The following is a 25,675-nucleotide window of genomic DNA, read 5'->3' as shown; positions in this document are numbered from 1 at the left end:
CCCCAAGATGGCGGCCGTAAGTGACATCCTTCATTTTTCTTTTTTTGTATACTCTATTGACGGATGTTCTTGCGATAAAATGACAGGGGGTTGACTAGCTATTATGCAAAATAAATAGAAAATTACACATAAAAAAATTATATGAAAGAATAAAAATAATGAAAAACAAATACATGAAATTAATAAAATAACAGAATAGTTATAAAAATACACAGTTTTACAGCCTTCTTGTAAGTGCAAAATGTAATTATCAAGCAGCATGCTGCTCACAGTATATGAAAAAACTAAGAGGAGAGTTTGTTGGTCAACTTACAATTATGCATATGAAACTTAGCTAAGATAAGACATAAGATTGATTATGTCAGCTTGTTCCTCATTCTTTCTGTTGTAACTTAGAAACAAACAAACAGTATATGGTTATAGGCTACAATATAATAACTTTTATTTATATAGCACCTTTCAAAAACAAAGTCCACACAGTGCTTTGACAGACAAGGCAATATAACATAGGCTACTTACCTTGTATGGTAAGAAGTCAAGCTTTTCTACCATAATGATTTATTCATATTAATCTCATTTTCTATTATTCACTTACCTCACAATGGCAGGTATGTCATTACAATACTAAGACCTATCCTCAATACTGTAACTCATAGCTCTCATCAGTGACACCTGTTGGTGGATAGCATGGCACACAGTGACAGCCTGCTGTAGACTAAGTCCATTAATGGTCTTTATGTGTCAGTAAACAAATCTTTCAATGCTTACAGAAATGGTTGTCTATACATAAACTAGCCGGCACAACATTCTCATTTTGTAACATAACGTCACCATTAGAAAAATAATTGATAATTGTTATATCCATTTGTTAATCTGATTGTTTTCCAGTGAATACTTTAACTGGGTTGACTCTTATCTATCAATGATTTAAGAAATGGTTTTGATACCAGAAACTAGTTAGATATGTTGTAAATTTATACCATACCTTTGACTGCAGACACCAAAGTATACCTTATTGGCAGTTTCATACAAATAGTGACAATCCTTACTTGCTTTTGTGATGACAGGATTTGAGCAGCAGGGGGGGCCCTTTCAGTTGGTTCAGGTATTGGCTGGAGTCATTCTTAACAGCTGGGGCTGAGAGTAATTTTTCAGTATCACAGTGTCCTGTGTTTTCCATGTGGTGCTGAGTCACACTCTACTGTTGAGAGGACATGTAAGGCTGACTTTAACTGACATGTCTGATGATCACATCGTGTCTGGGAAACACTGAGCATCTTTATCACCAAGTGGAAGGTGACAGAATTGTTGCTCAGATTCAAAAATAGGATGAAAACCACACTTTGAGAGGCAAAGGTTCATAGTTATATAACCTGCAGCATTAAGTAGTAATGCTGATTTGTTTTGCCTACCTGACAAATGTTTTTTAGTTTTAAATTGTATTGTTGTATACATTTGGGGTTTTTTACATCACTATTTTGAGCTGCTGTAGCAATGGATTTTCCCCACTGTGGGTTCAATAAATGTATCTTAAAACTACTGTGGATCCACACCTGTCAGCATAAACCCCACCCATAAAAATGTGTGCAATGAGGCAAGGAAAAGACACATATATATGCTTTTTATTTCAATTTATTTATCTTTAAAGAACCAATACGAATTGGGGATGTTTTCAAAATGGGTACGACAATAAAAAACTGACCATTTTCATTCTTCTCCACCTTACCTTTCAGATTGGATCTTAGGCTGTGTACAGTGGATAAAAAAAAGTTTGCACACCCTTATGAAATTGCAGGTTTTTTTAAATGTAAAGGTAGAAATGCAACATAAACGTCTGCCATACAATTTTTAATGTGATCTTCCAGCAAACAAAAATCCAAGGAAAAAAAACCTGCTAATTAGGAACAAAACTACAACACCCACATTTGCGTAAGCCTGCACACCCTGCCCCAGGTGGAAGCCCCTTATTACAGCAGCAAGTCTTTGTGAAGCAAGTCTGTACTGACTTTGCACATCTAGACTTTGGAATTTTATCCCACTCCTCTTTGTAAAAAAAAAAGTTCAAGTTCCTTCAAATTGCGAGGGGATCTCCTGTGTACAGCTCTCTGGGTCATTCCACATATTTCGATGGGACTGAGGTCTGGGCTCCGACTGGGCCATTCCATGACTTTGATTTTCCTTTTCTGAAGCCATGCCTCGGTCAACTTGGATGTGTGCTTTGGGTCACTGTCATGATGGAATGTGAAATTCCTCTTCATCTTCAGCTTTCTGACAGAGGCCAGCAGGTTTTGTGCCAAAATATCTTGATATCTGGAACTATTCGTTACCCGTATATCTTGACAAAAGCCCCTGACCCAGCTGAAGAGAAGCAGCCCCAAAGCATTCAGTCTGTATGGTGTTCCTTGGATGATGTGCTTGATTGGCTTTACACCAAACATATATTTTACAATTAAGGCTAAAAAGTTCTTGACAGACCATAACACATTTACCCACATGGTTTGGGCTGACTGAAAGCATCTATTGGCATAATTCAGATATGGTTGGATAATCCTTTTTGGAAGAAAGGGATTCTGACTCACTACCTTACCCCATATTTCAGACATGTGCAGAATACTGGAGATGGTGGTCACACGCAAAGAGTGACCAGCACCTGCCAGAAATTCCTGGAGTTCCTTCAGTGATGCTGTTGGCCTTTTGCTGGCGTCCCTGATAAGTTTTCTCACTGTCCTCCCATTACCTTTGGAGGGTATTCCTGATCTTCTTTGCAATGTCTCTGTGGTACCACATTTTCTCCCTTACTGATGATGGTTTTGATAGTGCTCCATAGTACATCCAATGCCTTCAATATTCAATATTATTTTATATCCCTGTCCTGATTGGTACTTTTCAACAATTAGATCTGCTTCTTTGGTAGCTCTTAACAGACCATGGCTCCCCCAGTACGATGCAACCACAAACAGATCCTACAGTAACAGCTGACTTTTATCTGGTTTTAATCAGAATCACTTTCATTGATGGTGGGTGAATACTATTTACCTAAAGGCATTATTATGAGTGTGATTGGTTAACACAGCTGGACACAGCTAGAGCCCCCATTATGAAAGGGTGTGAAAACATATGCAATCAGGCTGTTGTAGTTTTTCTAATCTTAAATATTCCTAATAATTGTTTTTCTCCTAATTTATTGTTTGTTGGAAGAGCACATTAAAGACGGAACAAGTCTGACATTTACATTGATATTTCTGTTTTTGCATTTCAAATACCTGCAATTTCATAAGGGTGCGTAAACTTTTTATTTCCACTGTGTATAAGTTTAAATACACATAATTAGGGAAGTCCTATTGTTGCCCTGTAGAGGAGAATGAATGAAAGCAGAAGTACCTATCACAGAGGTTGCCAAGTTTTTCCTGTTTTACTGCCCGGATGTGAATCTGAAGTGTGTGTGCACGCATGTGTTTGTGTTTGTGTGTTTGTGTGTGTATGTGTGTATGTGTGTATGTGTGTGTGGGATGTCAGCAGGGTTTGGTGGGCTTTTGAGGTGGACTGATTATTGCACTCCAACAAGGTAATAAAAAAAGAAAACGAGAAAAAAAAAAAAGACATGGCTCTTAGAGGATTTTAAAAAAAGAAAACAAAACTATTGGAAAACAAAGTGTCCTTGCCCCTGCCAAACTCATAACGGCCACACATATCATCTTGTGAATAAATATTGCAGACATATTCAAACTCAGTGAACCCCTAAACTGAAAGTGACTTTAAGCAAGTGAAGGGTAAAAGGAAAACATTACTGCATTTTCAGGTGAACCTTTTAGTTTTTGTGCAAAAAAAAAACAACAAAAAAATACCCCAATACCAAAATGGACAGTCACAATGTGTTCAAAGTTTAAAAATGTTTTTAAAAAGATACATTATTCTGGCCCAATCTTATTATATCAATAATTTGTGGAAATAAAAATTAAGAATATGCTTTAACATTTCATCAGCACTGTTTGTGTGTTTAAAAAAAAAAAAAAAAAAAAAAATCACAAAATGGAAAAATGTTATCCCATGATTACAACTGAAACAAAAAAAAAAAAAAAAAAGAGGAAACAGGATGGACTCAAGTTGAAAAAATTCTGGCCCGTGGTTGACAGTATAACCGGGAAGCGGGCCTATCTGTGTGCTTTGACCTTCCATTCATTGGTTCGGCTGGTGGATCCCCAGATCTGGATTCATTCATTCGATCGCTTGCTTTTCTGATCAATTAACCATGACTCAGTGTTAACAAATCATCACAATAATTACTGATAGCACTCTCTTCATTTTTTTTTTTTTTTTTTTTTATATCTCCCCTGGTCGGAAGATTCCCCACTAGGTGTGCATAGAAAGATGCACTGACAGGTAGCCTACTGCACGCAGCAGTTGTGGCCGTTGGTATCCTTGAACCGCAGACGCATTTTAGGTCTGTATTTCTCGAGGTAAAGAAGCTGTTTGGAGTTGAAGGCTCCACGTCTCTTCCTATGAAATACAGAGAGAAAAAACGAGGGCAGGGATTTAAAAAAATTATATGAAGAACAGAGAGCAAAGAGCACAGTGTGCTAAACACACTACAGCATGGCTGTCTTATCCAACATTGGGCATCCTGCAGGGTACAGCTTTGTTTCTAGCAGTACAACCAGACTCTGCAATTCAGTTATAATTTCAATTTTAGTATTTTAAAAATGCCCAAAATACACTTCTTTCACATGCAACCTGTTTTTATGCACACATATTGCCCCATTTTACTGACTTAAGAGTAACCTGTGGAGTTTCTGTCCTCTAGTAGCACATGGGAGCAGTTTTTACGAGTTGGTTCCCATTTTGTCTGCCTCATACTTGTGTGTGCCAGCAGGTAAACATGTTACAAAGGTCTGCCAATGGTTTCACATTATTCCACTGATATACAGGAAGCAGGAAAGAGGAAGCCTGTAAACTAATAAACATGGAAGCAGGATTTTAAAGTGTGCTTTGCAAATGTCCAAGGAAAGAAACTAATTTGACACTTGTCAGACCTCAATGTTGTTTGATGAGCAACTTTTTTTTGTTTGACAGAAAACTCCACAAAGCACTTTAAAGACTTTATCTTTATTCAACCTGTAAAGTAAAAAATAAAGAGGAAGGGTACTTACTGCCTTATGAACTGCACAGCATCCTCATACTTCATCCCGCACTCAATAAGGGCTAAGGCCACCAAGACTGGAGCTCTGAGAGGTAAAGAAATCCAGTGGACCAGTTCAAGGAGACAGTTGAGAGAATCAAAGGAGGAAAAAAGGAGAACAGAAGATTAAATGCCATGGTTCACATGGTTCCATAGTAATATGGTGGTGGAGGAGGAGGAAGGGGGGGGGGGGGTCAAACCTGGGAAATAGCCCTGGGAAATCAACAGGGGTGCACAAGTTCAATGTTAACCTGCTGGGGCACTATGCTCACACCATCAGCCACACACACAAAAGTGATAAGTTACAGTAAGACAACCTTCTCATTTCTCACCAGAAAGAGATAGGGTGAGAAAAAATAAATAAATGTTTTAAAAAAAATAAAAAAAACTTTCTAGACCGCTTGGCAGGTCAGATCTCAATGCTGACAGGGCGTTTCATTGAGACGTTTTTCTCTCACATAAAAAGGGAGAGCATGTGAGACAGGAAAGATAGAAAGAAAATAAGAAGGAAAAAAACAGTGCAATAGTGTGACAGGAGGGGTGAGAACACTGCTAAAGAAAGGACAAACAACAACAAAAGCGAATAGCTGCAGCCTACACATGGAGGGCCTTAAAAGAAAGCTGGCTGGTGTAAAACAGATCAGGCTGGAGCACTGTGGAAAAGCCAGCTGACTGCAGTAAACAGAGGACAGGAAAGAAGGAAAGATGAATTCTGAAAATGCCAATCTAACCAATAGTGGGAATTATAAAACCTCTGGAATGCCGCAGCAATGCAAAACGCTGCAAGCCATTGAGAACTGATTGGCTTGTTGTGCCTTTGTGGCCAGGAAAGACATTTTCACACTAGCTCGCCCAAGTCATGTGCTCCTGCCTTCTTTGTTTTCACACTTTTGCTGTTATTCAGCATTACTCGTTTGTAATGCACTGCCACAATGCTCGGTGAATATGACGTTGCCTGTGCAACCTCATGACCAACACACAGATCATATGCAAATGGTGTTTCTTTTCCTTTTTAAGTCTGCAGAGGCAATGACAACAAACTACTATCAGTACTGATAGACAACCTAACCAGCTGATTTTCTATTTACAGAACCCCTGGCGCTAAGAAGAGAGGACAGCATTCAAGATACTGAATGAATCACCGGTGAGTATTTAGAGTGAGAAACTGGGCAGATAAGACACTGGTACAGTGCAGCATGTTCCATTTAACACCCGGCCAAGACAGCCAGAAGCCTGAGAGAAGGAGCAAGAAGTGGCAAAGCCAGTAGGGGGGTGGAGATGAGGGCCAGAAAATAGATTAAAAGATTGATGTAAACACACATCAGATTTAATGAATACAAGTGATCCATGGATCCAACAGGAAAAGACTGTGTGTTAGTGGAGCCTAATTACTCTAGACCCACATCTCTCTGGAGTCACTTTGAGGCAAGAGAAATGAAATGGACACTGGTCTAAGCACACCCCAACAGCAGCATCACAGTAACCAGTTAATACAAACAGGAAGCGGAACAGAAGGTGAGAGATTAAGTTGAATGAACTACATTATACAGTAAACAGCCAGAACTATGGAAGACAAATATGGCTACCATGTATCAATGTAGATGTTTGATTTGTTTACTGACAAAGCAGCCAGTTAAAGGAAAGGTTCACAATTTATCAAGTCTGTTTTCCACCAATAGACAGATGCCCATATGTACATAGAAAGATGCTCTTCTACTGGTTTATGTACACTTATATAAGTGATGGGGCTACACAATCCACAGTCCTCATTTTAAGCTAAAATGTATTTAATGTTTTTTTCTGAAAAAAATATGAGACTTCAGTGGTCTAGTCTAGTAGGCTGTTTTCCTGATCAGCTGTAGTGGAAAGATGGTAAGGGAAAGACGTCATTTGGCACTGAGCAGACTAACTTTGAAAGATGTCAACACTTGATTCGATCAATTTCAGCTGATGCATCATATTCGCTTCACGTCAACTTTTCAATATATTTTGCAGAAGGAGGGCTGTGGATTTTGTCCTCAATCACTTACATTGAAAGTGCATTATACATGGATCTGTTAATTGCCAGAATAAACAATGATTACAGCACGAAAATCATATCTTAATGTGACTACTGTTTTAAGTCAGACTAGAAAAAATGTGAACCTATCCTTTAATGTGGTTCATGCAGTTCCTGGAAACCACCCTGCAGAGGTATGCCAAACAACTGGAGGAATTCCTTGGACGGGGAACGCCCTGGGTTGCCCCAGGAGCAGGTCAAGGTAGTGGCTGGGAAGAAAGGTGTCTAGGCTAGCTGGCTTAGCCTGCTGCTATCATGACTTGGATACAGATAAGCAGTGGAAAATGAATGAATGGAAAAAATCAGTCGATAAAAACGTCCACACACCTGCCTTTCTTCAAACTGACATATCTGGATAAGTGGATTTGTTGTATTGGAAGGAGGGAGTTTTAGACCATACAACAAATCAAACAGTCTGCCTCTTGAGCTGCTGTCACACCTCTAGACACATCAACACAGCTAGCAACTCACCGGCCAAGCCCTGCCACACAGTGCACAGCGATGCAGCAGCCGGGTTGCTCTCGAAACTTGTTGTTGAGCAGCTTGAGCCAGTCGTCCACAATCTGGGTGGGAGGAGGGGCGCCATCATCGAAAGGCCAGTCCTACAGACAGAATGCACACACGGAAAAAGACAATGTGTGTGAGTGTTTAAGTAAGAATGAGTAGATGTACACTATTTGTGCGTGCGTGTGTGTCTGAACTCTTACCAGGACTTGTATCCCCTCCTTCTCTACTGGAGCCTTATCATAGGTGGCATCACAAACTCTCACCAGCGTGTTCACCTCAAACTTTTTCAGTTCCTGGCAGGCACAGGAAAGCTTTTAGACACATAGCTTACAAGTGGAGGCACACAGATATCAAAACAGACAGCTGAGGGCATACCTCTGTGAATTTGTTGAGCGTGGCGTTGGTGGGGTTGTGGGTGATGAGGAACCTCATGCACTCGTAGGTGATCTCGACTGCAGCGGGGCGGTTCATGTTGGCGAGACGGCTTAAAAAACAATTACAATACAATACTCTTACAAAACAAAAGCGACTTTTTGGCTCAGAAGTCAGCAAAGACTGCTAGGATTTATGTATTGAGGAAAGGGTTGAATAAATAAAAATGACAACACGTGTAGAAGGATGGTCAGGAGGACAACAGGTGTTCAACTATGGGGGGGGGGAAGATGTACACAGAGAAGGGTAACAAAAAGGAATAAACTAGTCCACAGTACTCCGGGATGTAAAAAAAAAAAAAAAAAAAAGAAATAATACCAAATCAAAAAAATTTAAAAGAATAAAAAAAGGAAAAAAAAGATGGAGAGACTATCCAGGAGTCATCCAATCAGTTTACCCCATTCAGGAGAGCTGTTTGTGATTGGCTGTTCGAGGAGAAAGTGGAAAGCAAAGGTCTTTCGTATTGGTTGGGACACGGCAGGGCAGTCGGGCCAAGGACTACGCAATATCCCGGGGAGGTAGGGAGGGGGAGGCCTTTGGAAGAGTCAGCAGTTCCTAGTGTGCTGGCAGTCAGGGGGGTTTCTGGGTAGCGTAGTCCCTCGGGGGGCGGCCGATTCACTTCTCCACGGAGGTGAGGTGCTGTGCCTGGCAAAATTCTCCGCTCACACACGCCATATAGGTACGGCTCAAGTCAACACTGAAACCCTGCAGAGAGAGGAGAAAGAGGGGAGAGGAGAGTGAGGTTGGGTGATAATAATTGCCATTAAATGACAAACATCTATTGCTGAACAATTTATTGTTTTTAACTGCTCAATTAAAACCTGTAGGAAGAGAAAGTTTAAATCGGCAGCCGTTGAATGAACCAGCCATATTGACAACTGTCTCCTTTAAAATTTTACTCAGCTGGAGTTCTTGTCCAGTGATTGTGTGAGATGGCAAATAAACCAATTTTGGCTGTTGCTTTTTGTACATAAACATCTCGGTGATCACCACAGACCAACACAAGCCTGAGGTTTAACTTGCATTAAACAATTTCAATTGCAATATTGGTCAGAACAAAACAGGAAAAAGTATTCCCCAAATCATTCCACCCTACTCACATCTACTACAACTTTATCTTCATTTCCACAACTCTTTTCCTAACCTGTATTTACTCCAGTCTTTGTGATTAACTGTAACACAATCTGCAGCATGCTCAAAGTTGTGGTCACACTGGGAGAAGAGTGTTACATCCTAAACTTAAAAGTTTAATTAGCCCTGTGAACCTCTCAAGTTTCTGCTTCCTGGACTTTTATGTCTCTAATCCAGAGTCCAGAAACTCTACCGCCATAACTGCCTCTTCCTTACAGCCCCAGTTATGAGTCTGCTGTGAACTGACTTTACCTTTGGATTACATCACTGTTATTTCACCACCTGTAACAAAAATGGAAACTAATAATATGAGCACTATGGACACACACACACACACACACACTCCACACAAGTGTCTTACAGAACAGGTAATGTCTGGTCTGTAACTAGCCAGAGAGCAGTCGGTCAAACTGTGCCAAGTCCAGGTCAGTCTAAACCCAGCCGCCACAAACTGGCTGGAACCGTCTCAGAGCAACATGGGAGGGAGCGAGAGAGAATGGGCAGGAGAGGGGGCGGTGGAGGAAAAAGTGGATGAAGAGAGATGGATATCACTACACACACACACACACACACACACTAAGCGGTAGGAGGGAAACTGAAAGAAAGGGCTTGGACTTTAGCACCGTGTCACAGGCAGTAGTCACAAGGTGAGGATTACAGGGTGGGCAAAGCTTCAAACGGGCCGAGCATTTCAGTCCCACGCTCCCCGTTTTCACCTCCTTGAGACTGACACAAGACTCTCTGTGCTCTCTTTGTATCTCTCCATTACTATTTCACCCTGTCACAATTTACTCAGGAGACTTACCTTCAGTGAAGAAAGGTATACGACCATTTTTTATTTAGTCTCTCCTCCCCATCTGCTTCTCTTTTAGTATAGCTAAAATAATAATATTTTTTTTTGAAGCGCCAGCTAAAAGGCTTCTCATTTTGCAAACCAAAGCCACTCTTCAAAATCCACAAAACCTCTCTCCTCTTGTCTTGCTCCCACCTACAACCCCACTGTCACTTATCCTCTCAATTAACTGCCAACCACAGAGCCTCTGTCAAAGGGAAGCATCAACCCACTTTTCTCTCTTAATTTCTACTCTTTGCTTTGCCCTGCTTTTCTCCCCTCCATCTTTTATACTTGGCAACAGCTAAAAAGGGCAATAAAAACTGACTTGATTTTTTTTTTTTTTTTTTTTTTTTTGATAGTCCCTATCCTTCTGTGACGCCTTTAATTACCACCTCTGAGTAGTACTGAACATAAAGTGGCATTGCTGTATGCAGACAAAGTGGTTTGTTTAAACCATCTTCCAGAAATGAAAAGGACGGACAGTTAGCATGTGCTTTTCACCTCACTGTGGAGAATGTTCAGGAGGAATAAGGGGGCGTTCAGACCTACAAGAGGTCTGCAAGAAAAATCACAGCCCTCCCACTCATTTGAATGGGGACCGTATGTTAATGCAGTGAGGGTGCTGGCAAAATGTTGAACCTGACTCAACTTTTTAAACATGACCATCTGGCAATCATATACATGCTGGATTACACTGTAACGTGAATGTCACATACGAATGTTAACCTTGCGATCACTGTCATAGAAGGTTGCTGGAGTGGTCAAATCCTGTCTGAGTATTACAGACCATCGTGCAGCGTTTGGGACCTAAGAGGCCAAAAAAAAAAAAAAAGAAAAAGAAAAAGCACTAATCTGTAGCTCTAAATCGACTTCCTGGATCATATTTAATTGGGTCAACACAGCCTAACCTGCACAAACTCAGAGACACACTTGAGGGAAACGCTGAAGAAGAAAAGAACCACCAGACACACCAAGGACACCACAATGACAAACTGTGCTTAGAGATGAAACTAGGTTGCGGACGGTGGCCCGGATGCGCAAAGTAAGTTCACAGGGTCCATGTAGGGACTAGCAGGGCTATAAAAAAAATCCAAATGGCAGTGAGGAACAAAACACAGAACACAATATCAAGGTTAACAGTGTAAGAGCTGAAATAGAGACATTGTCAAGCCTTCATAAACTCTAAACATAAGCAGACTCACTGAGGTCATGTGATGGAGACATTTACTGTACACTGCTTAACAACCACACGTCTGTCTTGACTTGAGTGAGCTTGTCAATAAGGAAGTGAATAAAGTGGCAGCACCAGGCCTGCCGGGCAGCCTGCAATCATCACAACACTGTCGGGTACATATGCAAATCACTGAAATTTGCAAAATGATCCTGCGGTCACACATTGCACAGATGCAGGGAGAACACAACACACATACACACCAGACCCATTTGTAGTAGCGAAACAATGTTTAACCACACAGGAAACAAGCAGCGGAGTATACAAAAAAGACTTGCTGCAGACAAGACAGCAACCTTTGTATTAACTTACCATTTGAACAATAAATACAATTTAAAAAACATGCATTTTTGTATTCAATCACCAACACCAACTCCAATGACCCATTCCCACTACATAAACCAATGGGCCATGTCACCATCACTAATACAGCGCTAAATACCCAAAGCCCAATTTTGGAAATCCTTGGACAGCATCCTGTCTCCCCAAATGTCACAGTGGAGTTCAGGGTAATCAAAGAGAGTTGCAGTGGCAGATGCCTGTAAGCCCAGATTAAAGTTTAAGGCTGCTACTAACCACTATTTTCCCAAGTGACTCCCCATTGACTTTGTGAGTGACTTTCTCAATAAATGTTAAAATTTTGAATGTTTAAAATGGCAGAAAACTGTGAAAAATACAGACAACAGCTCCTCAAGCACATAGTGGTTTTCAATTGTCTTGTTTTATCCCAATAATAGTTACAAACCCAACCTTTACTATCATATGAGACTAAAAAAAGATAGAACATGTTTGAGAGACATTTGAGAAAAAGAAAAAAAGAAGTCTTAATTAGTTGATTATCAAAATTGTTGCATATAAGTTTTCTGAGGATAAAACAGTCAGTTGACCAGCTGTTCATTTCAGTAATAACCAGGTTGAACACAGGCCTTTTCTTGAGGTGGAATCAGTTTCCTTGCTGTGGCAGGTACACCTCAGCTAAATGATGTCTCCGTTTTAATTTGATGTATTTTGGGTTACATCCAGCCTGTAGTGAATGTGAGTCTATGTAAAAAATATATATGTAAAACTAGGAGAAAGGTCATTAAGTAACAGCAAAGGCCCACGCAGCAGCCCAGAGAAAGCTCCCTTGGTGCCCTGTTCCTCATCACGTGCTCTGCTGTTGGAGTTGTGCTGCAAGAGGAGGGAGGGGAAACGAGTGAGGAGGGGAAACTAGCTGAGAGTTGATAGGGAGAACTTCCCAAAATCAGTTGGCCTATCCCACAAAACTCAGCCCCTTCCACACATGCACTGCAACCCTAAGTTATCCAGACATTACCCAGAAGAGCTGTATGTGAGAACGCAAATGTCCGAATCAGTTAAACGGGACTTTACCCTGCCAGCTCCTTAGTACAATGTCCATGTAATGTCCGACTGAGCCAATGTGTGAATACTGCAGGTCATTTTCCAGAGAATTCACAGCAAGCAAGTGGGCGTGTTGATGACCTTTCTATCATGCGACTGACGCAAAAACCAGAGGAATAAAAACATCCAAGGGTGAGGAAGAAGGGCCATTTACACGTAGACACCAAAGAAAATGTCTAACTGGGGAGTGAGTGCCAACGCCAAATTAGTCGGACAAATGGGAGCAACGGCAGGTTGTTAATGACAAAATTACAAGCCTGCTTGCACGACCACATGTAGCTTTTGAGTCATTTCCCCAGGCCAAACTGAGTATTTCTAGTAGGTGAAAACATGTCACAGATCATCTCCTGATGTGTGCCACACATCTGAAAAGGGGGACTCGAGACAATGTTTAGACCTGATTCTCCGGACATTTTTCTCCGGAGTTCACATGAGAAAAAAATTACAGTAACTTTCGGACTAAAAAGAAAGAATGAAAAGAGAGGGAGAAAGTAAAATGGTATGTGTGAGATAGCGCGGAATAGCAGTACCAGCTGATAAGGGTCAGTGTATCTCAGTAGAGAAAAGGACATGCAAACCTAAACAGGTGATAAAGTCACACAAGAATGGGAACCAGGGTAAATGCTAACTCATCACTTCAGGATAATTCATGCGTCCGCCTTACAAAGTTTAAAGATGTGTCCTGTTTTAAGTCGTACTAATGAAAAAAAAAAATTCTTACTGTAGTGTGATTTACATTTTTATACAGTAGTAGCTTGTATGTTTTAATATCAGCAACAGATTAAACACTGCCAGAGGAGTTTGTAAACTCATCACAGATACAGGGTGTGAAGACAGTAAACAGTTACAGTCGAAGTGCAGATTGAAAACTTTTCACTGCGTCAGGAATTTCACCGCCATGATGAGTCTCCATAATTGTAAACCTAAGGCCGTGGGAAGGTCTGATGGACACCTGATAGTTGGCAGGTGGCATATCTCTGGCACTCTCCCACCACTAGCATATACATACGCTATGTACACAATGTACATAGTCGTGATCAGACTGGGGCAATGTGTTTGCCACAAGGGTGAGGGGGGTTGTTCTATAATTAGAAAGAAAAAACACCATACACACTTGAGCAAATGAGCCCAAATGTCTGGATGTGGAATATTCAAACTGGCACGGAGGCAAAACGTCAGACTTTTTACACACAAAATGTGGAATGTCTGAGTCCATCTTCTTCCTCTCTTGTGAAAGATGTTAGTATTACATGCAACCCTGTCTAGTGGTCTGAGGTTGTGCCTGAGTCTCATTCGTGTTTTGTCTGGATCCAGACTGGGCATGACCAGACTGTACTGCCTTGAAGCAGCTGGAGGGCTAATTTGCTGTGTGGGAGCCGAGTCGATGAGGAAGGGCGAGCGCTTGTCATCCGTGGCAGGATGGACAGTGAGGAGGGAGGGAGGGAGGGTAGGAGCGAGGAAGTCCTGTTCTCATTGGAGTGGGTGCAGCATGGATGGCACGATAAAGATAAAAACCCTGACACCCATGTCACTCAGAGACACCTGTTTGCTACACCCGGTGCTCACACTTCTGTTTTTAGAGTCTCACTCAAACTACACGCTTCTATAAACAAATACACACTTACATGAATAGCAGGTGACAGATTTAGCTGCCACTGATCGGAGACTCACTGACAAGAATCAGCGGGAACTAACAACATATACAGACAGACACACACACACACACACACACAGACACACACAATCCATCAGTGTGTAAAGAAATGAGGCCAAGTGTCACTGAGGTGTGTTTTCATTCCTGTGGCCTCTGTGACTCCTAAATAAAAAATAAATGATATGCTTGAAAAAGTCAAGGAGGACAGGGGTAAAAAAGAAAAAGAAAAACACATATGGTGGTGAGATGTAAATAAAATGTATAATGTGGACATAAATACCAATGGATGAGCAACGTTAAACAAAAAGGGGAGAATAAAAGCCAAAAGTAATAAACACTAGTAAAAGGCCGAAGAAAGGAGCTGAGAGTTTGGCAGTAACTACGGCTGAGATAAAGCAAAGGATCACACCTGCCCGATGGTCCAGCTGGCTGCCTGCGGTGACGTCAATGCTGTTGATAAGTCTGGGTGGGCGGATCAGTATGGGTGGATCTCACCTCAAATTGGAGCCGTCCTCAACTTAACTATTTGCTCGCACCGACAGCGCAGAAGCAACTGCTGCAACTCATTCATTTCAAGTGGAGAGGGAAAAAACAACAACAACAACAACAACGGCGGCTGGTTGGCAAGTCTCAGTGACTGCTTTATATGAACAGACCTACTTACTGACACACACCAACACACACACACACACACATATATATCTACCTTTAGGGCATTTTTCACATGTGAGCCAATTGGAGAGGTGTTGTGGACCCAAAAGGTATTTTTTCTGAATTTGACTCACTACTTAAACCTAATTAATTCAAAATACCCCACTCAAGTCCTCCATCATTGTGCACAGTGTGAATACAGTATGAATCTGACTGCTCTTCAGTGGCTGATCACAGCAGCAAGTTCGCTTTCGTGGTGTGAACACATGCATTAAACCACAGCACAACACACACACACACACACAGAGAAAGCCTTTACTGTTACGGTAAATAAGACATTGGCCTGGTGTGAAGGTGTTGCTGTATCACCCAGGGATGACTATTTTTCACCATTTGCATGTCAGCAGGACCCCAGTAACAGTATTACAAAAGCATTTTCAGTGTTTACAAATGTGACGTAGCGGGCACGCTCTGTTGCCATGGATGTCTGTTGCACAATCAACCCACTGGTCAGGAGTTTTGTGTATGAAAGCAAAAACAAAAAAACAAAAACATCTAAAACTCTCAAACAAATTTATTTAGGCCAAGTCTGAGAAAGTGCTCAATGAAACATTCGGCGCATTTAGTGGGTCACAAGGTAAGAGAATTAACTTCATGCCTAATAAAGACGAAAAGCCTGCTATGGAGTCCCGGGACACAGTCCAAGATTAAAAAGGGGGTCTGTCGATGCGGGGTATGGTGACAGGTCACAGCAGCATTTAGCAAACACTGCACACATAAAGGAAGTGGTGTGTACAACTCTCCCTTACCATCAGTCATGCTTCAACACACACTAAGACAAAGACACAGCCTCACAAGAAAGCAAACACACATACACACACACACACACACACACAAAACTACAATAAGCTACAATAGTTAAGCTTTTATTCTTTCTGAGCCTCACCAGTCTATCTAGTGTAACAAGCAAGACGCTAAAGTCCCCAGGCATGCCTGGACAAGACAGCATTGTGAGATAGAGGCTTTAAATGCAAAAGTGAACTCAGAAAGAGATCCTAAACTGTTGCTGTGCCTCCCCGTGAGCCTGTGCGCTCCTCAGATCTGAAAACAGGAGCGCCGGGCTGAAAGTGATACTTGAAGTCAGTAGATTCTTTGTGGCCTCGTGCTTTGTTGACTGATTACAGATAATGTGCCTGCCGATGGCTTTCTTAGAATGTAGTCATGGATGCGGGACGAACTGCTACGCCTTTATTCAAAGCATTTCCAGCGCATTTAAGTCACCTGACATGAGGGTGGGAGGTGGTGTTACAATGCTTCATCATAGCTGCTACTACCAGAACTTTTTTTTGGTGTTTCCCTTCGTTTGACTGCTTTAGTGAGATGACACTAAAATGAGAGTAGCTGGTCCACTTTAAAGTTCAGTCCACCTTAAGTGAGCCTGGTCAGGTTAGGCTAATCCATTGTCGCTAACTTTGGGGCTAACCACTTTTCTAGCAGTTGGGGAAACAAAACACAAGATGTTTTTTTGTCTTTATCACCTGACACACTGTAGTCTGTACTGTCCATTTACTGCCGGAATGACAACTTGCTGAAAACCTTCTCCTCTGCTCCGCTCACATTCACTGTCACTTCACGTGACACACACACACACACACACACAGGTTATACCGCTCTGATTAAGGGTTTTAGCTAGGGTGGCCAAATGATCGAAGGTCAAAAAAAAGCCGACTTGTGAATTGTTTATTTATTTTGACAGTTTCTTTAGCACCGTTATGTGGCACAATTTAGTGCGATTCAGAGGTGCATGGTTACTGCATTACCACGGTAACACAAACACGTCACGCCCACCGCAGGCTCAAGTGATAGGACACGAGTTATTCCAGGCTTGACATAAATAAGTCTGCCTCTTGATGACAACATTGGAATAAACAGACATTTAGACTACAGGAATAAAAGTTTACCACACTGGTCCAAATATAAGACTAGAAGGTTTCTTTTTCCTGGAAATACATCTGAAAAAATGGGGTCCTCTTATACTCTGGGTCAAGACAATTTTGTCTTCATACCATCAGATAAAGTACTGATGTTAAACTCACTCCTGGACAGAGTGTTGCATTATGGGTTGTTTGTAGCCTTAATGTTGGGTTGGCTAGCGAGAATCGAATGTCTTAAAGTGTGTTTGTGGTGAGCGTGTTAGAGTTTGAAGGTTTCTTAGCTCGGGGCTGAGGTTTTAAGAATGCTCATGAATGCAGTGTGAACAATTTTGAAGTGTTTGTTAGTCCAGTTTTAACCTGCGAGACCTTCTGAAGACTCATAACTCAAAGTAAATAATTTCACCACGAGTCCAAAGTGTCACCCAGCGTCTCTTCTGCAGAAACAGAATATGTGAAGCTGCCATTGTCACAAATGAGCTCAAAAAGACAAACAGGCTGTTGTTGACAACCGCAGGAGAAAATCACTTTTGACCATTTCCAAGAGCCTGGTAGGAGAATGTGAGATTATGTAACTACACTATCATGTAAGTTATAGTCAAAGTAGTTTTCATTAAACAGGCGTTGGAAACGGGGTCATCTTATAATCAGGGTTGCATTATGTTTTGGGTCAATATGGTATTTAGGAACCAATTCATTTAAGTAAATTTAAATGTTTTTGATTCCTTTTTAATTTTTTTTTTTATTTATGTTGTGGTTACAGCAACAGTTTGAATGGCTTCGCTTATTTATGAAGTATGGGGGGAAAATCTATACCACAGCTCAAGTGTACTCCATTTTATCCAAATCTAGACTAAACTATTCAAGCCAATACTTATTAAGACACATTTAACAACATCAATAATAATAATAATAATAATAATAATAATAATAATAATAATAATAATAATAATGCATTTTATTTAAAAAGGCACTTGACAGTACGTTTCTAGAAAATGTGCCCTCAAAACCAATAGTTAAATACTACCTTATATTGGGGAAAATACTCAATAGGCACAGACCTTTGGTTGCTACTGGGTTGAATTTGGTAACATTTCAAAGCCAAACTGAGTTATGCATGTCTAGGTCCAAAAGGGTGTACAGTAAAGTAGTTGCACAACAGCTCTAAATTGGAAATTGTGTCCGTTTTCTTGATAAAGCACATTTGTTGTGCATGTACATGCCTGAATTATTAGTGAATATGACCTAAATATTTTGCTACCTGCCTTTCCGGTCTGGTCAGCTAATCAGAGCCATGTAATTGCGTCATGAGTCACAACTGGTCATGTCTGCGTTTACCTGCGTAACTGTCTGACTCAAGTTTGTGGCTGTCTCGGTTTAAAATATAATAAACCTGTGTTTTTCACAGGGCTATTACCGCAGGCCTGTAAGATATACACACTCCCCACTTCGGGCAGCAGCACTTTGAAATGGACCCAAAAACAGACCACAGGGCAAGTCTTGTCCTCGGAGGAAGACAGAGCACAAGACTCTCAATCCAAAACTCAAATGTGGCAATTGAGCCAGAATTTTACAATGTACTCAGGAAATGTAAGAGTGCCTTTAAAAATCTGTAACCCAAAGGTTTGGTGTCGGCCTTTGACAGTTAATACCACAGAGATCTTACATCGTTGACAAAATGTGAGCCACAACAGCAAAGAGTATACTGTATAAAAACCATTATAAAAGACTGACTTTCCTTTTTACAGTTGCTTGTAAAGAGAAAAAAAAGAAAAAGAAACATCCCTCCTCTTGCAGCATGTATGTGGGTGGACTGTGTTTGATCAAGCCTAGAAATAGGTTGGGGGTAAAGAATGACCCTCTATAAATGCAACGCTCCCTCCCAGCAGACTCACAAAACACCTCAAGGCTGCCTACAAGTTAGATTCTTGCAGCCGTACTGGACCTTTAAAATAGTTTATAGATTCACCACGACATGTCACCTAGCCCGGATCACACACTTTTAATCTGCTCTAAGTGATAACGAAAGTCTGTCGGGAGGGCGTGCAATAAAGTGAGGAAACATCAAAGCCATCTGCACTGGCTTAGCATCCGAATGTCCACTGACATAAAAGGAATGCTATACTAAGGTGCAGGTGAGTCTTTTAATAAGAATGATCTAGTAGAGCAAAGATCATGCAGTATTCCCCACATTTATTAGCACTCTAATTTCCATTTTTAAAGCATTCTTGGACCTCAAAGAAAGCAGGAAGCGCATTTATGTGTAAAAGAGCACATATTCTAAATTAAATCCAACTGGTTTAAATAAATGTTAAGCACATGAATGGTCTCTTTAAAAAACAGTATGCTAACATGAGGCCTCATGCCTGAACCATAGAAGGACAGCCAGCCAGCTTTCATATGAAATATCAGAAACTGTACACATTGATAATTTCTCTAGAAACCATCTGGTCAAGCACAGATAAACATTTTTGCGTCATCTCTCCCATGTTGTAAAACATGCTATTTGCATATTACACACATCTCTGTTGGGTGGTTTGTCACAGTAAAAGCATGTCTACATGATCAAGGCTGTGTCACACTTCTGTATGTGCGCTTTTTTTTTTTTTTTTACAGCTTTGCAATTAGTTCCGCTTATCAGTTACTGTATTCCGCATCTACAGTAGCTCAGTATGTAAGTTGTTGTCTGTGGGTGTGCACCTGAACAGTATATTATATTTCCTGTGTTATTGGCTTTTACAGCTTACGATGCACTGCCATGGTTATATTTATTGTGTAATTAGACTAGAAAAACACTAATATTGCATTGAGAAAGTCATAAGCTCATCATGATTTTAAAAAATATATGAAGGTAGTTGTTTTATTCATTGGCTAAATGTTGCTGACATTCTGGTAAATGGATATCTTCATACCAGCAGCTATTCAGCACAACAGGTTACCTCTGTCTGCCCCCAGAGGACAGGAGATAATCATCCTGTGAAGCAGCTTGTTGTTCTGGCTTCTTGTGTCCATGTAAACGGGGGCTGTAGGAGAGGTGAGAGAATATGCAAACCCCCACCCTTATTTCCATGAACAGACGAACAGCCCCCCACACACGCAGTCACACATGGCAAAGCCCACTTATCACACCGCTTTGCAGCCTCTGAGTGAGCACAGATAACCAGTGTGACGATCAAAGGCCTCTGATAGCGCTCAGGGGGAGGGCGAGGGGGGGACAAGGACTGATCCGTCTCTGGAAAGGACTGAAAGAGACCAGGGCTCGCTACCTTAGAAATGGGAATGAAAAGAGGAAAATATATCCAAACAAAGGCCCATTCTGTCCCCTCTGTGGCCTAGTTGCACTCTTAATCACACTTTACACTAAATTAAAAAACACCAGCACCTGAACAATTGCGCTTGAAAGAGAAACAAAGTCAGACATGACACTGACATTTGACTATCATTTGAATGATAGTCAGGAGTACGAACACAAAGAAAAACAGATTCTCTGCTGACAAAAGGAGCCTCAGGCAAGGACTCTCAGCACTGACAAATGCTAGCTTTAACATGAGCTGGGAAAAATATCAAATACTGGCTATGTGACACAGTTTGTTCAAGATACAAAATACAGCAGCAGTGTAAGAACACAGTTATCGCAGGAGAGGACAAAAAGTTCTCATAAAAGTTTGCTTTCTGCGTATAACACTGATGTGGAGGAGGACATTTTTATGCCAATCCTATAAAATTTAACAAGTTAAAAAAAGACTATTTGTACAATTTAGTTTAGATATTAAAAAAAGAAACTTATGGCAACCCCAGTAAGAGCTCAAATGACTGGAACACCTGTTTGAGCTCAAGGCGTTTGAATATTTTCATAAAAGTTTCAATGGCTCACTGAATGACTGTTGCGATTCGTCCTCTCGCAACAACCACAGATATCATGTCGTAGTTTAAGGTAAGACAGTTTATTTGTTCAGTATCACCTTTCATCTTTATCAGTGAGCTTCAATGTTGTAAGGAAATGGTTTATATTAATGTTATGTGTATGACAGGACGATAGGACACTTTCTAAAATTCCTCTCTTGGTCTTGAATATGGGTTGAGGGACTATCCCCATCATTCTCTGAGCTCTTTTAATATGACATAATCTCATGTCACAATCCTAAATCGGCTCCGGGACGACATCTCACAGCCTGGCCAGACACGTGCGGTACACTGTGACGGGCAAGCTCCACCTTTACCTGCGTGCTCATGCGTCAAATAAGCGCGGCCTATCTGCACTCAAACAAATGTAGCAAGAAGACATTAGAAGGCAAAGCAAAGATGTGCACAGATATGCTGCCGGTCACGATACAAAGCACTCCGTCCACATTCCTGATTAAATTAACACTGCTCTGGCAAATAACTGACAGACGCCTCCTCTAAAGCTTAACTAGTTTCATATAGACAGCTCTTGTACTATGTAGATGTGTGCAGACTGTGGGTTGAACCAATTATTCAGATGTCTGGAATATGTACAGTCAATTTAAGACATATTTACAATGACTGAAACCAACTTAATATTTCAATTAAAAAGAAAAATGAGTTTGAGTGCAAGAGACGCTCAGCAACAGAAAGACTCAGACAGGAGAATGTCTGCTCACATTTTTTTTTTTGCCAAGGGGTGCTGAGTACCACCGCAACATCAATTCTTCTGACATTTGGAGACCAACTTGGCCCTCTGACAGCAGCATCGGGGGATGCCTGTTGCCATACCAACAATTATCTCAGCGGTAGCAACAAGTGCTCCTGTAGGGAATTTAGGTGTCCCTTGTGAAGAGATCAGAGAAGAGCAATGGCGCTCTCTAAACATTCACAGAGCAAAAGCTGAAAAAGCAGCAGGGGGTGCAGCAGTGAGGAGGGTCAGAGCTCATACGCACTGATCTGGGAACTTCTTAAAAAACATTCAATCCAACTTGATTACCAGTAGCAGAAAATATACCCTGTGATCTTAGATCAGCTGCTGGTTGTAAATCCATCTTTTTTTAGATTATGGCCACAATAAACAACTTGAGGTCATGTTGTGGAAGTAGTCACATAGTTTTATTCGTTTAATAAGCTGCTTAGAGAGATGAAGAAAGGCTACAGTGAGAAACAAAACAGTGCCTAGGCAATAGGAAAACACAGCTTGTTCATGTGCAATAACCCAGCATTTTCTAAACCATAGCTGCTTCAAAACAAGAACACTTTCTGGATCAGTGAAGGTGAACAGTTGCACACGCCTACAAACAACAGCTCTAATAACAATAACAACACCTTTTACCATAGCATGTTTTGGCAGAGGACTGTTTTCAGCTGGTACTGCAGCTCTGGCAGCTGTAGCTAGACAAGGTAGCTAAAAACACTATGAACAAAAGGAAGATCCTATTCCTACCTGTTGCTATAGTTTCAGTCGCCAGCCTTGCAGCAGCATCTAGAAGAGTTGTCAATCTGTCCGACAATGCCAGTGCAACAGAGCCTGTGCCTTTGCTTTATTCCAGTGCTGTGGCAACAACAGTAAACGAACACCGTGCCGACCAGGGCATGATTCATTAACCAACACACAGCACAAGAAACACACAAGGTGCCCATGGCCACTAATGCATAATTATATATGGCTTTTCATTTAAAGGTTTGAAAGAAGAACATGAAGTGTGGGCATCTAATCCTACCTTTCCACTTTGGGCTCATTTCAATACAACAAAATTGTTTTGGAGCCAGGGGTCTTAGCAAGCTAACGCATAGTAAAACCAGAGCTTATGTTCCATTCTTACCAGAGCCAGAGACCCAGGGGCAAAACTAGATTTTAAATTGGCCAAATCTGTTAAGCCAGTCACTGTGGAACAGACCTCATCAACCCGACCTTTCAACACTCAGAGCTACCCTGTGGCTAGATGGGCTGAATGCCAGCGGGCTACAACATAGGTGTTCTTCTCCCCCAGTAACCCTCCTTAATACACTGGCGTCATGTTACTGTACACTGGGTTCACCTTTCACAGTTACGGTAACCAAGGCTGAGAACTTCCCTTCTTGTCACTCCGCCTTTCTTCATACCACTGGTACACAGAGGAACAACACTTTTGTTGGTGTGAAATATCATGTTAGATTTAGACTCACCATTTAACACTTCAGTCTTAACACACATTTAATCATATGCAGAAGCCACCAATACAAATCCAGCTGATGCCATCAATCTTTAAGAGGGACTTTGTACAGCTTTTTGCAAGCAGAAAACATAAGTTCCCAAAATGTGAAGTGCGGACTCAGGTTTAATTATGACTTCCCTTAAACACGAATACTTCTAAATTTTACATATATTTATATAGAGAGACAGAAGTAGGCAGATATGAATGTTTCACATAAGTCCAACACAGAGCAATGGGCCTTGCAAATGCATAGTTCACAAGCATTCACAAAAATAAATAAACACAACGCAAAGACTGGAAACACAGGTACAGCAATAGTAGTCTGACTTGCTGTGTGCTATCTCATGAATGAGAGCCTCCTACTGTAAAGGTCTGCCTTTAGCCTGCGGGCTGTGGACTGCGCACTGCTTTAAGTGGACTGAGTGGAGCTATGCTATTTCTAGATTGGGCTGTGCATCATGTGTCAATTAGCTATAATATAAAGCAGATCACCAGTATGCCTGACCTACTTCCACAATAAAATGTGAATAAGCCATAAAGACTAAAAGTGCTCACGTGTAAGAGTTGTGAAATTCTACTCTTTCCTCAGCTGTGTCTTGCTATTTATCTAAAGTGGATTAATAGTGACACATATGAGCTTGAATTACCTGAAGTGGTACATTATTTGATTTACGTAAGGCTCATAAGTATATATTCTGTTATTTCTACTATAAATCGTCCAGCCTTTGGTTTATTTTGATAACTAATTGCAATAACAAGTATCATCATCTAACCCTTGCGCAGGTAAATTAGGTCACCTTGCAGTGACTCATAAGCGGGAATGTGTAATTAGCTTACCTGTTACACCGGTTACTCATTGACTCATCCGCCCATTTTAGTAGGAGTTTCCAAAGCCATTCATTTGTATTAGCTACACACTAGAAATTATTACCAGAGGGGAGACTCAAACCATTGTAAGGTCATAAATTGAAAACTGAGAGGCATGGGAATGTGCTGCGGCCTTTAGTGTCACAGCTGCTCTAGTCAACTTCCTCCCCAAGTGCATTTCCTCATTTCACTTCAGCCCACATGGCTAAATGGCTGGGCGCTTTCTGTTTTTAGGAAACCAGACAAGGCTAAATTATAGGCCCACCTAACCCCAGTGTTGGCTGCATCTCTACATGGAAGCCTGGCGACTTTACCGAGTAAAACCGGCTAGTTAACAATAGACACTTTTATAATGCAAACGGTCACCCGTGTCAGTATAACAGACAGGAACTATCGGGTTATGAACCCCTTGGCTTTCTTATTCAAGTGTTACCGCGGCATATGGCTTAAAAGAAGTGGGTCAACCATGCTCTGGGTCAAGATTTGTCACAAAGGGCGGAAGGCAGTTAGCTCAGTCGCTATCTACCTCTATTAGCAAAGCTTTTCACAGCTACGGACGTCTGTCGAGACCATGGGTACACACCAACATAAGCTCGAAAGATTGTAAAACACAACCACGGGTTATATTTTAAACCTTGAAATGGTTGCGCTGTCGTGAACGTCAGCCAACACCGCAGTTAAAGCGTCAACCAAAGCCTCGGTTAACGTTAAGCTAGATGTTGTCCATGAGAAATGCTACCTACACTGATTAACCAAGAGCTTCATTGTAAAGCTAAGGGTAACGTTAGCTCTCATTTTGTGAAATTGAGAACGACGTTGAAGTTTGGACAATAACATAGAGACACAACACCTAATGTGCTGTGTTTTAAAACATAAACAAAAGCGGATGAGAGTGGCCGTAACGCTAGTCCAATTTTTTTTTTTCTTCTGCTTCTTCTAGGAAATAGCCTCAGTCCTACCAGCAGAGCTAACTTAGCTCAGCTAGCAGGCTCAGCTAGGAGCGGTTATTGACCAGTTCACAGACAACGTTAACACTCGCCACGTTAAAGTTAACTCACACAAGGGTGTCGAATATTAAAGGTGGATAACTGTATAGGTTAACACAGTTTTGATCAAATTTGACGACGTTGTAGCCGCCTAAGCCTTGCTCTGAGAGCTGCCGTTAACCAGCGTGAGGCTCCACACCGCTTCATCTACTCAAGACAACCACTCGTAGGCTACAACTAACTTTAGCTCACTTTTGTTGTGCTTATCAACTCACAATATGAACTAACTTTTTACCCCCGCTCTGGCTAATCTACGGTCTTTGCAATTGTACACGATCACATCAGGGACAAGTTACAAGAGGTCCGTTTTAGTTAGTTAAGTTATTTGGTACTTACAAAGAGCAGGCTGAACATTGAAATCCCGTGACTACCCCGGAGAAAGTGGAGGGAGTGCAGTAACCGCTGTCAGGTCGCCTTTTTTGTTCCTCTTCAATGTGGCAGCTTGGATTCTCGTCGGAGGTCGGGGACTGTTGTTGGGGAGGAGCCTTCTCAGTTTGACGACACCATCAGCACTGTCGGAAATATCAGCCACGAAAGCAACACAAGTTCATGGCACGTCAACACCATCAAATACCTCTGGAAAAAATCAGCGTTTTTCTTTCTGTACATGC

At 41.3% G+C, this 25,675-nt stretch overlaps 1 protein-coding gene across 1 annotated transcript; it reads right to left on the bottom strand.

Annotated features, from left to right (window-relative positions):
* Window positions 1–1,617: 1,617 nt before the first annotated feature.
* Window positions 1,618–25,503, bottom strand: ptp4a2b (protein tyrosine phosphatase 4A2b). Its single transcript, XM_053333989.1, has 7 exons — window positions 25,401–25,503; window positions 8,572–8,879; window positions 8,118–8,226; window positions 7,943–8,035; window positions 7,707–7,837; window positions 5,148–5,222; window positions 1,618–4,497 (listed from the first exon to the last, which is right to left on the bottom strand). The coding sequence occupies exons 2-7, from the start codon at window positions 8,574–8,576 to the stop codon at window positions 4,386–4,388; spliced, it is 525 nt and encodes a 174-aa protein (XP_053189964.1). The 5' UTR covers window positions 8,577–8,879; window positions 25,401–25,503; the 3' UTR covers window positions 1,618–4,385.
* Between the last annotated feature and the right edge of the window lie 172 nt (window positions 25,504–25,675).

This window comes from Scomber japonicus, chromosome 15, assembly GCF_027409825.1.
Source record: "Scomber japonicus isolate fScoJap1 chromosome 15, fScoJap1.pri, whole genome shotgun sequence".
In the NCBI taxonomy this organism is placed as follows: Eukaryota; Metazoa; Chordata; class Actinopteri; order Scombriformes; family Scombridae; genus Scomber; species Scomber japonicus.
This window is presented reverse-complemented; position numbering and strand designations above follow the sequence as displayed.